General features: G+C 50.2%; 3 protein-coding genes across 3 annotated transcripts; 2 read left to right on the top strand and 1 right to left on the bottom strand.

Moving 5' to 3' along the window:
* Window positions 1-1,210: 1,210 nt before the first annotated feature.
* On the top strand, window positions 1,211-2,788 carry LOC9629228 (trihelix transcription factor GT-3b). Its single transcript, XM_002992517.2, has 2 exons — window positions 1,211-2,063; window positions 2,124-2,788. The coding sequence occupies exons 1-2, from the start codon at window positions 1,761-1,763 to the stop codon at window positions 2,712-2,714; spliced, it is 894 nt and encodes a 297-aa protein (XP_002992563.1). The 5' UTR covers window positions 1,211-1,760; the 3' UTR covers window positions 2,715-2,788.
* Window positions 2,749-3,958, bottom strand: LOC9629227 (WAS protein family homolog DDB_G0292878). The gene is made up of 3 exons (XM_002992501.2): window positions 3,843-3,958; window positions 3,727-3,785; window positions 2,749-3,677 (listed from the first exon to the last, which is right to left on the bottom strand). The coding sequence occupies exons 1-3, from the start codon at window positions 3,924-3,926 to the stop codon at window positions 2,861-2,863; spliced, it is 960 nt and encodes a 319-aa protein (XP_002992547.1). The 5' UTR covers window positions 3,927-3,958; the 3' UTR covers window positions 2,749-2,860.
* A 1,089-nt stretch (window positions 3,959-5,047) lies between these two features.
* LOC112343164 (pentatricopeptide repeat-containing protein At2g35030, mitochondrial-like) lies at window positions 5,048-6,805 on the top strand. Its single transcript, XM_024666224.1, has one exon. It carries the CDS (start codon window positions 5,048-5,050, stop codon window positions 6,803-6,805), a length of 1,758 nt encoding a protein of 585 aa, XP_024521992.1.
* Window positions 6,806-13,421: the final 6,616 nt, after the last annotated feature.

Raw genomic sequence — 13,421 nt, 5'->3', positions numbered from 1 at the left:
ATGAAGGCGAATCGTGTGGAAATCGCGGCGCTACTGCTGGTGGTGCTCGTGGTGAGAGTGGCGATGGCGACGCCGGCTCCAGCCCCGGGTCCTCATCCTCACCATGGCCCCGCGCCGGGCAGAGCGATCTCGGATGCAACTGGATCATCGCCCTCGGCGACCCTGCTGCTAGCGCTGCTTGCCGCGAGCTTCATCGAATTCTTCGCGTTGGTCCTGTGAAGACGCGATGTAGAAGAGAATTGTTTCGTAGAGATTGTGCTGTATAACTTCGATCTAGCTCACATTAATCTCTCAATAAATGGAAGAACTTGTAGCGAGAAAGCATCGATCGATAATTCCAGAATCCGAGTCCAATCGAGCGAAGGATTTTCAACTCACGCGGAGAAATTGGTTTGAAAATTTGGGCTCGCGTCGCCATTTCAAACGATTCCCCTGGAATATGTCTCGTACGGACTCTCCTTGCTTGTCAATCCACATTCATTTATATGCTACCTAGCGAGGAACCAAGAACACCCCCAAGCAAGCGGCAATCAACAGCGCTGGCACTGCGAGAAAATTCGCGTCGCCACCGGTCTCCAGCGCAGGGAGGAAGCTCGGAGCGGGAGCGATGGAATCCTCCTCGGCAAGTGGCTCGTCCAGAGCATTTGCAGCGAGGATCCACGAATTCATCACCAAACTGGCCATGATCGCCAGCGGCAGCAGCAGCAGTGGGGTCGCTGGAGCGAACTTGGTCATCTTCGGGGGCTTGGATCGTCAAACGCGCCCAGAAGATCAATTAATTCCCCAGCAGCGATGGATGGATCGATCGAAAGAAAGAATTGTGGAATGCTGTTCTGGGCGAATGAGTGTGAGAGCTTTGAATTTATAGTGTGGAAAGCTTGGCCAACCACGTTTGTCCCGAATGGACGGAGAGGATCGCATCGCGTGCGGCCGTCCATTCGCCGCAAATCGCGGCCTCTATAACGGCCTAACCTTTATTGCCGACGTGGAGCCGTCGTGCTTTACACGTCACTGATCCACCAACGTGGCAAGAGCCGGCTTTACCAGCATTGCCCTAAGAACTATCGTGGCGTGCACTCGTACGCGGGAATCCGATGTGGCGGATAGCGTGTCACCACACGTGGAGGGGCCAATTTTTGGCGGAATATACCCCGCAAACCGCCATACAGAGCGCTCCTGGGTTTATATATAAAAGGGCCCCCCATGCTTTCGTTGGCATAGGTTTCCTAGGCTTCTTTCTTGGTCGCTTCGCTTGCTCACTCGCAAAAGCTGCTAGATCGATCGCGATGGCGCACAGATTTGCCGAAGTGGTGGCGCTGATCGTGGCCGCGGTGATGGCGTCGGCGGTTTCTTGCGCCCAGGCCCAAGCCCTCAGCCCAGCTCCAGCTCCAGAAGAGGGGGCAGGGTTTGCGCTCGCTCCGGCGGTGGCGGTGATCGCAGGGATGAGCGCCCTCTCCTTCTTGTTCGCGAGGATGTGAAGATCTTTCTAGCGGCGGCTATGGCGGTGGGACTTCTTCTTCTTGAATTACGCTCTACATTTTGGTGCCGCCGCCGCTGGCCGCAAGATTGTGACGACCGACTGATCTATGTAGCGAGGAATTTTTTGGCTTGTTTTTCTGTTTGTAGTGTTGTGTGATTTCTCCGAAGAGCTCCTCCCCTGTGACTGGATTCTTTTTGGAATAAAATATATACCTTTCTCGGTTTCTCCGGATGTAAAGAGAAGGGTGTCTGTCTCTCTCTTTTTAGGGTTCTTCGTGGCTATGGCGGACGAGATGTTCCTGGCAATGCCGCTCCAATCGCTGGTTGGGGGGTCTAGCGCGCTGGAAAATCTCTCGGGAGGGGGCAGGAAGGGCGGGAAGAAGGATGATCGCATCCCGCAGTGGGGATTCAACGAGACGAGGGATCTGATTAGGATCCGCGCGGAGCTGGAGAAGGATTTCACGCAGACGAAGCGCAACAAGACGCTGTGGGAGCTCATCGCGGGCAAGATGAAGGACAGGGGCTACCGGCGAAGTGCCGACCAGTGCAAGTGCAAGTGGAAGAATCTCGTCAATCGCTACAAGGTTTGTGCTAGGATAGCTGGAGATTCGATCTGATCGGTCGGTGGGTCGCGATCTTTCTAGGGAAAGGAGCTCTCGGATCCAGAGAATGGCCGCCAGTGCCCATTCTTCGACGAGCTAGACTCGATCTTCAAGGCCCGGCTCAAGAACGCGGGTTCCAAGCTCCTGCTCGAGTCGGATGGATTGATCCGGCCAAAGAAGCGGACCAAGCAGCAGCAGCAGCAGCAGCCGCATCTATCCGACGATCTCGACAACAGCGACGAGGAGGAGGAGCAGGAGGAGGAGGATCCGAGCGGCGGAGAGGACGATCGCGCCGTCCAGAAGAAGAAGAGGAAGGCGGACAAGGAGCGGCAGCGCGCGACGGCGGAGAAGTACCGCGCCAACAACATGCAGGAGGTGCTGGAAGAGTTCTTCCAGCAGCAGCAGCGGATGGAGGAGCAGTGGCGGGAGGTGTTCGAGCGGCGCGATCGCGAGCGCCGGGATCGCGAGGCGGAGTGGCGGCAGAGGATGGAGCGGCTCGAGGCGGAGAGGAGGGCGCGCGAGCACGAGTGGTGGGAGCGCGAGGAGGTGAGGCGGGCGCAGGACGAGCTGAGGTCGCAGAAGAGGGAGGAGCTCCTCACGGCCCTCGTCATGAGAGTTGCTCAGGAGCCCTAATATTCTTGGGATATTCTACGCACAGGATATTCACTTTTTTGAAAATAGATGCTTTCTCGTGGCCGATTCCTACAGATCTTATTCCCGCAAAACGTTCTCGCTCGATCGCTCTATAGCTATTCGATCACTCTATACCAATTCGATCATCACTGGCCCTTGCTCTTCTTCTTCCTCTTCTTCGCGGAGGTAGCAGCGGCATCTCCAGCGGCTTCAGCGGTGTCCTCCTCCTTGGGCTTCGCTCGCTTCTTGGAGCTTCCAGCCTCCTCGGCCATCATGGAGCTCTCGGCCTCGCCATCGCCATCGCCATGGCCCTGCGCCGCGCCTACATCCTCGCCCTTGGGTTCCTCGACCTTCTTGGAGCTTCCGGCCTCGCCATCGCCATCGCCGTGGCCCTGCGCTGCGCCTCCATCCTCGCTCGCCGCCACCACCTTGCTTTTCTTCTTTCTCTTCTTGGCCTTGGTGGCGAGATCCCCCTCCGGAACAGCGACGGCAGCGGCGGGAAGAGCAGGAACAGCCACCGCGGGAGGTGGAGGAGGCGGAGGAGCATTTGCGTCAACTTCCATCCCGGCATCCTTGTTCTCGTCCCCTGTATTTGTGTTCTTGTTCTTCTTGTTTTTCTTCCTCCTTGAAGCAGGGGCGGCGGCAGCGGCAGCGGCCTCCTCCTCTGGAGGCACCAAGGAAGTCACAGTCTTCGTCTTCGACTCCACCACCACCGTCGACACCGTCTCCGTCTGATTGTTCTTGTTCACCTTCGACTCCACCACCGCCGCCGCCGACAGCGTCTCCTTCTTGTGCCTGTTCTTCCTCTTGCTCTTCTTGCCACCGGCACTGGCAGCGGCGACGGCGGCACTGGCGGTGGCGTCGCCGTTGTTGGTCGCCTCCTCGCCACTGATCTTTTCCTCCACGATCCTCTCCTCGCCGCCACTCTCTCCACCATCCTTCTCGCTCTCCGGCTCCGGCTCTCTGCAAGAAACGAAGGGGAAAGAAATCCTTGACGTACACAAGAGCATACCTTTCCCGGGCTATCAGATGCAGCGCGGCTTTCAGCTCGTCATCCAAGTCGCCTTCCTCCTAGACAGGCGATTCACCTTCAATGCAAAGAAAACAATTTCCCACTGCTTTCGTTACCAGATCCCTTCGGAAAGCCAAGAGCGTGTTGTCGAAGCGGCCGGCGCGGCCCCGCAGCCAGGCGACGAGATCCACCGCCGCCATCGCGAAGCTCCTGCCCTAGCACAATCGTGATGTTTAAGCCCTAACCAAAACCCTGGTAATATTGGCAAATAAGTTGTTAATCCATAACATAACTTTCGGAGAGCAAGACTAGGGAGAAAAAGCGTGCGAGTAGCAAAATCTATCCCGTAGTCTACGGTTTTGTAACAGTGAGGTTTCATCTTTTTGAGTTCTTGAGTTGGATAAGTCGTGAAAGAATTAAATATAAAGATTCTTCTCGGGTTTTGGGTTTCGGTGGCTCTTTTTTTATTTAGCAGGTAATCAAACGTAGGAAGAGCTCACCTGCAAAAGGAAAACCAGATAAAAAAGGGGAAAGAAACAAGACAAGATGGAGAATGAGAACAGACAAATCATAGCTCACGATGAATGACTTCCTCCGCGGCAGACAACCAGACCCAAGAAAGATGGCCTGGTCACGAATCTCAAATTAGGATGAAAGAAAGCTCATTCCTGCACGGCCATTAAGTTTTAGAAGTGCTCAAAATGTTGACAATGTATGCCCGTTTTGGGCATCTTGAAGTTGTTTGATTCTTTGCCCAATACAAAGCTTTGCTGAAGTGTAAAATAGAAATAGATCACATTTGTTACCTTGGAAGTAACCAAGATGATACACCCGCCTCATGGCCAGCGCAAAAAGATAGCGGCCTCAGTTCTTAGCCTCTGTGTAAATGTTCATGTACTTGTTGAGGTCAAAGCTTGATCTCGAGGAGCCCTAAAGTTCTCAATGCCTTTTTGAGAATATAACATTCAACAACACTTATTTTTTGTGAGTATATCCGGAACGAATTTGGTCAAAAAACAAAGCGTCGTAAATCAGCTGAGCTTTTTATCATTAATCAGGTTTTTTGTTATAACAAAATATAAATATTAACTTCTTATTACTGTATAGCCAAGACATATAATGTAGTAAGTTGTAATTTAAATATCAAAAGATTATGATTTTATCATTTGGGCACGCCTCAAAGCCCGAAGTGCTGTGGCTGTGATATCCCCTGCCGCCTCGATCTTAAAGAACGAAGGACTTGACAAACCCTAAGAGGACTTGCTCTTCCTTGGCAAGAAAGAAAGAAGAATGGATGGAACGAGAGCGCTGTCTTGCGCAAATGCGGGGCACCTCTGCCTTGTCCCAGGCGATCAAGATCCATTCCTCCATGAGAGTGCCCGCCGGCGATGTCTTCCTCTCGAACCGGCTCATCGAGATGTATGGCAATTGCGGCAGCGTGAAGCACGCGAGGGCGATCTTCGACGAGATGCGCGACCGCAGGAACGATTTCTCCTGGACATCTATGTTCCTGGCGTGCACGGGCAACGGCGAGGTGGAAGACGCGAGAGAGCTCCTGGATCAAATGCCAGGCCAGAAGAACATCATCCTCTGGACAGCGCTGATCGTTGCGTATGGCAGCAAGGGGCGAACGGAAGAAGCCAAGGCCCTGTTTGATCAGATGCCACAGTGGGATCTTGTTTCCTGGAACGCCATCCTGGCAGCATTTGCCCAAACTAGAGATTTGCAAGAAACAAGAGGGCTTTTCGATGCCATGCCGGAACGCAACGTTGTGTCCTGGACGGCGATGCTGGATTGCCTATCGCATAGGCCGGAAACCGCAACACTAGTTTTTCATATGATGCCAGAGAGGGATCTTGTGGCGTGGAATGCCATGCTTTCAGCATATGCCCAATCTGGGCATATGTACGAGGCTACACAAGTGTTTGCCAAGATGCCCGAAAGAAACATTGTAACTTGGACGCTGATGTTAGATGCTTTTCTGCAAGATTCGAAGCTCGTGGAGGCTGAACTTCTTTTCAAAAAGATGCCAGAGATCAACCTTGTATCAGTAACCACAATGTTGACAGCATATGCCCGTTTGGGGCATCTTGACGACGCTCGAAAGTTGTTTGATTCTTTGCCGGTGTTGAGCGTTATTGCTTGGAACTCTCTTCTAGTTGCTCATGCGGAAAGGGGAGAGGTGGAAGAAGCAAAGCTTGTGTTTGATTCTATGCCCGAGAGGGATTTGATCTGCTGGAGCTCGATGGCGGCGGCGTATGCTCGAAGTGGCGATATCTCCAGCGCGAGGGCGGTGTTTGACTCAATGCCGCAGCGGGATCTCATCGCCTGGACAGCGATACTAGTTGCCCACGCCGAGAATTGCCGCGACCTAGAGCAATCCAAGCTCCTGTTCGATGTGATGCCGGAGAGAGACCTTGTTGCGTGGAATGCAATGCTGGGTGCATATGGCAATGTCGATTCTGGAGGAAAACTCGGCGAGGCTCTAGCAATATTCGTGGAGATGCCCGAGAAAGATCTTGTCTCTTGGAACACGTTGCTGGGGGCGTATGCCCGGATCGGGCATATCGCCGCTGCCAAGCGAGTGTTCGCCACCATGCCCGAGAGAAATGTCGTGTCTTGGAGCTCCCTGCTCGCTGCTCACACCCAAAACTCTTGCCAGTCCATCGAGATCTTCGACACGTTTGGCGAGCTCAAGCTTGTGGACCACCCTGATCAAGTGTGCTTCACGCTCGCGCTCATCGCGTGTAGTCGCCTGGGAGAGCTCCAATCGGCCATGCGGTTCTTCGCGTCCTCCATCGCTGACTATGGGATTGAGGCTACAAAGCAGCATTACTGCTGCCTGGCCGATGTGCTCGCACGAGCCGGGCATTTGCGCCAGGCCCAAGATCTCCTCCATGCCATGCCATTCGTTCCAAGCTCGGTGGAGTGGCTGTGCTTGCTCGCTGCGTGTAAGAACCGGCGTGAGATCACGGACTTGCAAGCACAAAGATTTTTCCCCGCGGACCATGGAGCAGCATTGGCTCTCGTCGCGAACGCGTATTGTCGATTGTCCAGGCCATCAAAGGTGGGATTGTGAGTGAAAGAGCTTTCTGGAAAGATAGGTTTTTCCATCTCATTCATTGGGCTTCTGGGCGGGCTTTTTGCCTGGTTTTTAAATGATCAAGTGAGTCTGGATGCTGTGGCCGGCCCTCTACTCTTTTCTTCTGTTCGCTCGATCCAGAATGCTGTGAGAGATCCGAGAGTCTTAGCGACAGTGATTCCCATCTCCTCGGTGGGCTTGAACCATTCCCTTTTCGTTTCGAAAGAGGTTAATTTTTTTTCTCTTTTGTTTTCTTTCTGGATAATTTTGATAGTCTTTCTTATTGGTAAGCGTTGAAGGGTTTCTGGTGGACGAGTCAAGGCAGGTCTCCAAAGCAAAGGCTTTTGAAGAAGTGAATATCAAGGTAATCCAGCTCCTCTAGTGAAATCACTAAAGTGATCTTGATAAGGCACATAATTTGTAATACCCTTGGAGTTAACATTTAAGGATTTCAATTTTCCTCTCTCCTTCAATTAGGGTTTCATTGTAAACTTTGGTGATTCAAAATAGACTTTTTTAATTAAAAACTTTAGTTTTAAGTTTCCATTTTCTAAAAAATAAATTGTGAGTGCTTGGAATATAGAAAGGGAATACAGAAAATATGCATATCAATTAACCCAAAAACCTTAGCTTATATACAGGAGTCAGTGGTCTAGATTGAAACCAATCTGACGGCTACCAAAATCCCATTACACTAATATTAGTATATAGCATCGTAGCCGTACACTTAGCCTTCACATCATCCCCTCCTTTCGGAATAATGGAAGATCATCAGGGTTCTCTCGTAGACGGGCTGGGATCTAGACGAACATTAAGAGGAGGCATCAGCGAATCTGTAGATGGTATTAACTGCTCATGATCCCTTTGTATGAAGCGTTTTAACCGCTGCATATGCACAATCTTTAGAGGATCAACCTACTGGACATCATACCGAACTTCATAAACTTGTGGTCCAACTTGCCGCAACATGCAATACGGTCCTTTCCATTGCACAAGGAGCCCCTTAGATAAACCACGTACCATAAGATGGGGAAAATGGACTAATACTAAATCATCCACTTTGTACTCCACAGGTGGACTATGATGGGAGTTGTAACGCTATTGTTATCCCACTTGTACTTGGCCTAAGTGTTTGGTAGACTCTGCTTGAACAAGTGGAAGAATGCTTGTCAAATACTGATCCCACGACCTAGCATTGGCAACTTGTGGCAATCACGAAAGCTCCGTTGGTAATATTGAATCATGACCATATAGGAGTTTATATAGTGAAGTACCAACAGAACTCTGCACCCCTGTGACATATGCAAACTGAAGAGATGGCAAATAACAATCCCAATCCGAATGCTGAAAGTTCATATACTTCGCAATCATCCTTTTGAATGTCCAAATGAGCTGTTCCACCAGACCGTCTGATTGTGGATGATAAGCACTTGTGAAAGTGTAGCGTATCCCCAATTGAGACGTCAAAACATGAAATGCCTCAGCCATAAATGCGGGACTATTATCTGAAAGAATCCACTAGCACCAACTTTCACCCAACGAGTCAAGTAGTCAGAAACAATAATAACATACTCATTGCTAGCAATCAACCATGGAAAAGGTCCCATAAAATCAAACGCCACCAACTCAAACAGACGGGAAACTGCAATTAACTCCAACCGTCCTTCTGTAGCCTGAGGGGGAGTATTACGAGCTTGGCACCAAACACAGCTATGCACATACCAGATAATAATCACATCGCATCTCTGGCCAATAGAAAGACCTGTGCAGCTTCTCGGTTACACAACGATGTCCCATATGCCCACTTAGAATAGGAGAATCATGATAGGCATCAAGAAACTGTGGAATAAAGATAAAGGGCACCACTAGCCGTAAATGATCATTAGGATTCGTCCCCACAAAATAAAGGTCATCTTCAAGGCGATATTGAGAATGTAAATGCCGGAAAGGCAAATCATCAGCAAGTGATGCAAGATTCTTAAACCCATCTCGAAGCCTTTGAATCTACGGCTCAATCTTTTGAGCCTCGTGAACCTCATCAAGAGAAGGTAAATCTTGCTCTGTGCCTTGTGGACACTGAACGTTAAGTACAACAACCGCTAACAACACAGAATCCTCGTCTAGAAAATCCACAAAGGCTAGAATAACAAACTCGTCAGAAACATGAAAAGAGAGTGGAGAAGGAAGAGGAGCTCGAGAAAGGGCATTAGCATCAGCCATAGAACTCCCTGGGCGATGAACAATATCAAAATCATATATCTGAAGTTTCAAAGCCCATCGAACAGTACGACCAACCAGGTTCTTCTGTTTCAATAATGAAGTAACAGCAGCATTATCACCTTCAAGTAACATCCAAGAACCATATAGATATGCATGAAATTTCTCAAAACCCCAGACTAATGCTAAACACTTTTTCTCTGTCGTGGAGTAGTTCATCTCTGCTATTTGTAATGTATGGCTTATATACGCAATAGGATGGCACTGATCAGGCACACTCGAGCTCTCTTGCATCAACACACCTCTAAGACCAATGTCAAAAGCATCCACGCGCAAAATAAAAGGTCAAGTGTAGTCAGGATATGCCAAAACTGGAGGAGTTGTCAATAGCTCTTTGAGATCCACGAACGCCTGCTCACAATCTAGAGACTAGATGAAAGATGATGTTGATGACTTCAGCAACACTTGCAATAGTGCAGTGCGATCAGAAATATGATCCACAAAATGACTGAGATATTGTACTTTGCCCAAGAAGCGCTGCACATCACTCACACACTTCGGAGTAGGGAACTTTAGAATAGCCACAAGTTTGTCAAGATCAAATTGCAAACCCTCACGAGAAATACGGTACCCAAGATAAATTGTGTCATTGGACCCAAACACGCACTTCGACCACTTCAACTTTAAACCAATGTCGCGTAGCTGATCCAACACTTTACAAACATCACACACGTGCTTCTCCCACGTCCCCTCCGAGTGGATCAAGACATCATTAATGAAATCAGCAGTCACCTCTGGAATATCGCAAAGAACCATGTCTATCATCCGCTGAAAAGTTGTTGGAGCATTGTTCAAACCAAACGGTATCACCAAAAACTCATACAAACCAAACGGTGTATGAAAAGCAATCTTACGAATATCTTCTTCAGCCATCGGTACTTATCAATACCCAGAAGCAAGATCTAGCTTGGTGAACCAACAATTTTACCCCAAACGATCCAAAAGATCAGTAGTGTGAGGAAGAGGGTACACATCTGGGATCGTCATTTTATTTAACGGACAATAGTCAATGCAAAAATGAATACTCCAATCAGGCTTCGTCACAAGATGAGGTTCACATGCCCAAGGACACTTAACCACACCTCCGACCACTTGAAGGAGTTTCAATCACAACCTCCATAAGTCCAATTCAGGACTTGGGACTTACTAGCCCCGAGAATGGCATCCATGCCACTCAACATTTGCACTTGGTCCAAGTGCTCCACGTGTCCGATCCCACGACCGACACTCAAAGGTACCACCGACATGGCAGCCTGTTACGCTAAGGCCATACCCAATCACCTTTGCCACACTGGTAGTCCAATACCACTTGCATCACAGTCTTGGCTCTCCAAGACTAGGTAAACCATCCGTGAGTGGTCATCTCAGATCCACTCCTTAGCATCCTTAGGATGCCCACCGACAAGGGGAATAGCCTTCCCCAATATCCCTCTATCAGTCCCCACTAAGTCCCTTTCTGCCCCTGGCCGTGTTTGCCGACATTGCCACTGGATCGAGGCCCACAGGCCCGACCACTAAGTCCCACAGTCCTCTGGGACTTCCTCACCACACGACTGTGTCTTTGGTCACTACCCCAGAGGACTGCTCCTCTTCTTTTCCACAGTCTGGGCCTTTGGGACAACATTTCGAAACACCGTAGCCTTACGCGAGCCACCTGGGTACTCTCCCCGCCTTCCGCCTTTAGGTGCTCTAGCCATGGGCTTAGAGCGAGGTTCCATTGAGCCACGACAGGTATCCAAGTAGGTAGTGCCACCCACACTTGGACTGGGAGCATCGGCCAGTCGATCTCCCGGGGGAACTAGAGCCGGCTCTTGAACACTTCACCAAGCTACCCCGCTTGTCGGTCCGTGTTCACTCTAGTCTTGGACTTCCCAATGGGCAGCTCATCACCCAACACTGGGTCCGGCCTTCCTGGGCCAAACTGGCCTTTCTTGGCCAAACTGGCTCCATTGCCGTCCTCCCCCTACTATACTTTTGGAGCTCACCAAACCCCCCAGGGTCTGGGAGACGAACGCTTTGGGCTTTCACCCTCTTAGACTCGAACTCGGACTCGGACTCGGACTTGGACTCGGACTTGGACTCGGACTCGGACTCGGGCTCGGGCTCGGTCTCGGCCTCAGCCTCGGTCTTGGTCTCAGTCCCGATCTCGGTCTCGGTCTCGGTCCCGGTCTTGGTCCCGGTCTCGGTCTCGACTTCGGACTCCATCTTGGGTCCATCTCGGACTCCATCTCGGACTCCATCTCGGGTCCATCTCGGACTCCATCTCGGGTCCATCTTGGACTCCATCTCGGACTTCATCTCGGACTCCATCTCGGGTCCATCTCGGACTCCATCTCGGGTCCATCTCGGACTCCATCTCGGGTCCATCTCGGACTCCATCTCAGGTCCATCTCAGACTCCATCTCGGTCCATCTTGGACTCCATCTCGGACTCCATATCGGACTCCATCTCGGACTCCATATCGGACTCCATATCGGACTCCATCTCAGACTCCATCTCGGACTCCATATCGGACTCCATCTCGGACTCCATCTTGGACTCCATATCGGACTCCACTTTGGGTCCATCTCGGACTCCATCTCGGACTCCACTTCGGGTCCATCTCGGACTCCATCTTGGACACTTCCACGTGTCATGTGTTGGTCCTTTTTGGGTCCCTTTTTGGAGCCTTGCTTATTGCTCGCTTCGTGCTCGCTCCTTGAGCACTTTGTTGGGAGTTCCACTCCCGTTCTCGACCTTTTAAGTCGGAGCTTTTAGTCCAAACGTGTTACGCTCGTTTGGCTTTCACTTCGGCCACTACCACGTGGCACCCTTCCGGCTCCACTTTGGGGTCTAGGGATTTTGTGTCTCACAGACATGTGGCAATCTTGGCCCCAGACGATAGGTCAAATTCAAAGATATCAGAATACTCTTTCATTAGCCGATCAACCGCTGCAAAACAAAAACTGTCGGAGGGATCGGAAAAGGAAAGAGCAAAACAAAATGGAAATATAGGAGGAAATAGTGGGGGAACAAAAGTAATGGAAGCAGAGATAGAAGTAAAGAGACGAAGAGGTATGGAAGTAAGAGGAATGGATGAAACATAAGGAAGTATGGGACAAGGGGGAAAAGCCTCAAAATCACACTTGGCATGATTGCGCTGCAACCAATCCATATCAAGAATAAGGTCAAAAGCTTAACTCGGCACCACCTGTAATGACTACAACTCAAACTCGAGATCGCCCACACGCACAACCAGATCCGCCTCATCCCATGCACATTCATGTGTACAGCCGTTGCCATAAAGAATGAAAACTGATTCCACTGCACGACGTAAGTGTAGACGGCAACGTGTGGCAATAGGTCAAATAATAGAAGATAAACTCGAACTTGTATCAACCAACACGGAGAGAATAATATGAGACCTCTTGTTATAAAACGAGTTTGGAAAGTAAACACTGGATGAACTGGTGCCGAGTGAACCCCTTGATGATACTCCTGAAAGAAAGATGAAGGGGTCACTAACTTATTCACGCAAGGTCCCTTCGTTACTCGTGTGACTCCTCGTTTCCCGGATGCATCTCAGTGTCCAAACCTTCCACTGCAGCAACACTAATAGGACATTGCTGACGCCAAGGTCTCCACCCAGGAAATGGAGGTCGCCAATTTGGAAAACACCGACAGCGCTAATAAGTATGACCAACCTCATCACATGCCCAACAGCGAACATCATGGCCATGACCACATCCTTGCCCTTGTCCTTGGACTCGAGCAGCAACAGCATCAACCTCCATTGGAACAAGACCATCACCCATAAGAAGGGGAGTTGAAGGACGGGCAGCGAGAAGTGGAAGAGGTGACATCTCATAATGTTGTGCCAAGCAAAGAACATCGTCAAGGGTGGTGGGAGCAAGTGCATGCACAAGTCCAACAAGATTTTGACGAAGTGTTGGCCACAACATTCCTAGCTTGATCCGTTCCGAGATATTTAGCTCCGCACGAAGCAAAAGACTTCGGAAACAAACGCTAAATTGCATCACTGACTCAGATGGCCCTTGACAAAGACGATGCAGTTGTTAGAAGGCATTATCACAGTCATCGGCATGTTTGAAGGCGCATTTGAAGATGTCCGGGAGAACACTCTAATCCCCATGAGTGGCTATGCTTAGACCATTGTACCATTGTAACACAGTCCCTTGGAAACACATGGGAAACTCACATAAACGTCGAGCATCATCCCAAGAATGATATGTGGCAATCACCTTGAAGTGATCGAACCAATGGTATACATCATCCCTAAGATTCCTGCGAAAGAACTCTGGCTGAATGTGAGGATTATCACCAAAAGCAGGAGGAG

This window comes from Selaginella moellendorffii, unplaced genomic scaffold, assembly GCF_000143415.4.
Source record: "Selaginella moellendorffii unplaced genomic scaffold, v1.0 SELMOscaffold_137, whole genome shotgun sequence".
Lineage (NCBI taxonomy): Eukaryota > Viridiplantae > Streptophyta > Lycopodiopsida > Selaginellales > Selaginellaceae > Selaginella > Selaginella moellendorffii.
The sequence above is the reverse complement of the archived record's forward strand: the minus strand, read 5'-3'. Positions and strand labels throughout refer to the sequence as shown.